This window comes from Condylura cristata, unplaced genomic scaffold (assembly GCF_000260355.1).
Source record: "Condylura cristata isolate star-nosed mole 26May11 unplaced genomic scaffold, ConCri1.0 scaffold00060, whole genome shotgun sequence".
In the NCBI taxonomy this organism is placed as follows: Eukaryota; Metazoa; Chordata; class Mammalia; order Eulipotyphla; family Talpidae; genus Condylura; species Condylura cristata.
Window position 1 is genome coordinate 298,610 of NW_004567161.1, and position 2,239 is coordinate 300,848.

The window sequence follows — 2,239 nt, forward strand, 5'->3', positions numbered from 1 at the left end:
CCCCCCGTCCCTCCTGCACCATCTCCGCCGCCGGCTTCTGCGGCCGCACCGCCGGTGGCTGTCTGCAGCCAGATGCCGCTTCTAAACCGACGGGCAGATGGGCCTCTGCTGCCTCAGACCTCACGGAGCGCCCCCACTGCAGGCTGCACTTCACCTCCATTCCTCAGTCACTGAGACCTTTGACGACCGGGCCTGCCCGCGCCCGTTCCCGCCCGGCTTTCACTCCCGGGGCCGCAGCCACCTGACTTTCTGTCCCTTGGTCTCGCCAGTGCGCTGCGCATCGGGGTCTCCGCACCTGCACCCGCTGTCCCTTCTGCTCGGGACGCTTCTCCCTGGGTGTTACGCGGCAACTGACCTAATTCGGGGTGTCTTCCTCCAGCCACCTGGGAAGGCAGCAGCTCAGCCGCTTCCACTTTGCTCACTGTATTTACAAGGCCCGCGGTGGCCGGGCTCGGTGGCGTGCCGCGCGACAATGCTGGAGGCAGGCACGGTCAGTCCTGCTCGCGGCCCATCCAGCGCCCAGGCAGCCCGGGCCCCACGAGCCTCTGGAGCTGAAGGCCCGGGGCGCAGTGAGGGCTCCAGGGCCCCGCCCCGCTGGGTGGGTCGGGGGCCACACGCCCAGAAAGGAGCTGGCAGCCTTTGCTACCAGGGGACGCGCAGGGCTGGCAGGAAGTCCCTCTGCGGGGCAGCCCCACGCATCCAGGACACCAGTTCCACCTCCGTGACTCAGGGACTCAGCCCCGTCCTGCCTCGCCCCTCCCTCACCTGGCCACCTCCACGCTGGGAGGGAGCGGGGTCGGGCGGTCACCACGGGCTGCCCGTTAGGGTGGGGCCTGTCATCCTGTCTCCTGCACCTGGCTTCCCAGGCCGGGCTGGGGTGTCATCCCACCCGACCAGACTGATGCAAAGGGGCGGGGGCCCGGCCTGCCTGGTCCGGAGGGCGTTCGCCATAGCGCTGGGTAGCCGCAGCCCCCCCCCCCCCCGCAGGCTTGCCACCCCACCACCGCGGGCTAAACCCAAAGAGCAGCCTCCCAGACGCGCAGTCAGACAGGGAAGGGCACCCCGGGAAAGCGGCCTGAGAGCCTGACGCCTGAAGGCCACAGCCACCCCAGCGCGTGGTCAGCAGCGTAAACCCCCTGGACAATGGCAGAAGAGGGGGGAGACAAAGGCGCAGAGGAGCAAGAGGGGGCAACCGCTTCCTGCCCACTCCCCACCCTGCCAGGGTGCCAGACAGCCCCCCGCTGAGCTGCGGCTTGGCCGCCCCAGAGGCACAAAGGTGTCTTTATCTCAGGACAGGCTGCAGCCCGCTCCTGTCCGCCGCTTCGGAGCTGCTCTGAGCAGCCCCAGGCCGGCTGGAGGGAACCGTCGCAGGCCGAGGCTCGCGCCCCCTGCCGGGCTGCAACTGCAAAGTCAGCCGTCCTGAGGGTGCACGAGCCCTGCAGCCGCGTGCCTGGCCGGTGGGGGCGCGACGTCCCCGTTTTAACCCAATGGGCCTTCACCAACGGAGGGTGAGCAGCACCCAGTATCCCCGCAAGCACGGAGGGCAGATGGGCGGGCGGGAAGCCTCAGACCAGACTCAGGGCCAGGGGCGAGGCCCACCAGGGCGCCCCCGGGCCGGGTGCTGGGGCAGCGGAGGGTCGGGGAGCCCGGCCCTGGGGTTCCCCGCCCGGAGGACAGCGCTCCTCAGCGCACGCACCCAGTCTGGGGCCCCGGGTCTGCTCCCGAGGCGCGTCGCGCCCCGCAGAGCGTCCAGCGGGCCCGCAGCCTGCGCGCAAGGCCCCAGCGAGGAGCCCGCGCGAGCAGATAAGACCCGAAAAAGCCTCCAACCGCCTCCCGCGCCAGGCACCAGAACCCTGGACGGAGCGGTCGCGCTCAATTTATAAGGATGGGTGGGGCCCCGCCCCTCGCGAGATCTCGCGGGAGTTCCGGTGCGCGCCCTCCCCCTTTGCCCTCCGGGGCGAATCCCCGACGCCAGCGCGCACGCACGCAGCGCGGTGACGCCATTCCGGCGGCGGTGGCGGCGCGCGGACCTGTTTCCGCTTTCGGCCCCGGCGCGCGCTTGCTCGCAGCCGAGTCGGGATCATGGCGGCCACGGCCACGATGGCGGCCTCGGGGCCGGCGCGGAAGCGGCTGCTCAAAGAGGAGGACATGACCAAGGTGGAGTTCGAGACCAGCGAGGAGGTGGACGTGACCCCCACTTTCGACACCATGGGCCTGCGGGAGGACCTGCTGCGCGGCA

The 2,239-nt window shown here is 70.9% G+C and overlaps 1 protein-coding gene across 1 annotated transcript in view; it reads left to right on the forward strand.

The window, feature by feature from the left end:
• Nucleotides 1-2,040: 2,040 nt before the first annotated feature.
• Nucleotides 2,041-2,239, forward strand: part of EIF4A3 (eukaryotic translation initiation factor 4A3) — a 6,580-nt gene continuing 6,381 nt past the window's right edge. Inside the window, 1 exon segment of the mRNA XM_004695961.2 lies at nucleotides 2,041-2,236. Coding sequence (XP_004696018.2) covers nucleotides 2,083-2,236 — 154 coding nt within the window. The 5' untranslated portion in view covers nucleotides 2,041-2,082.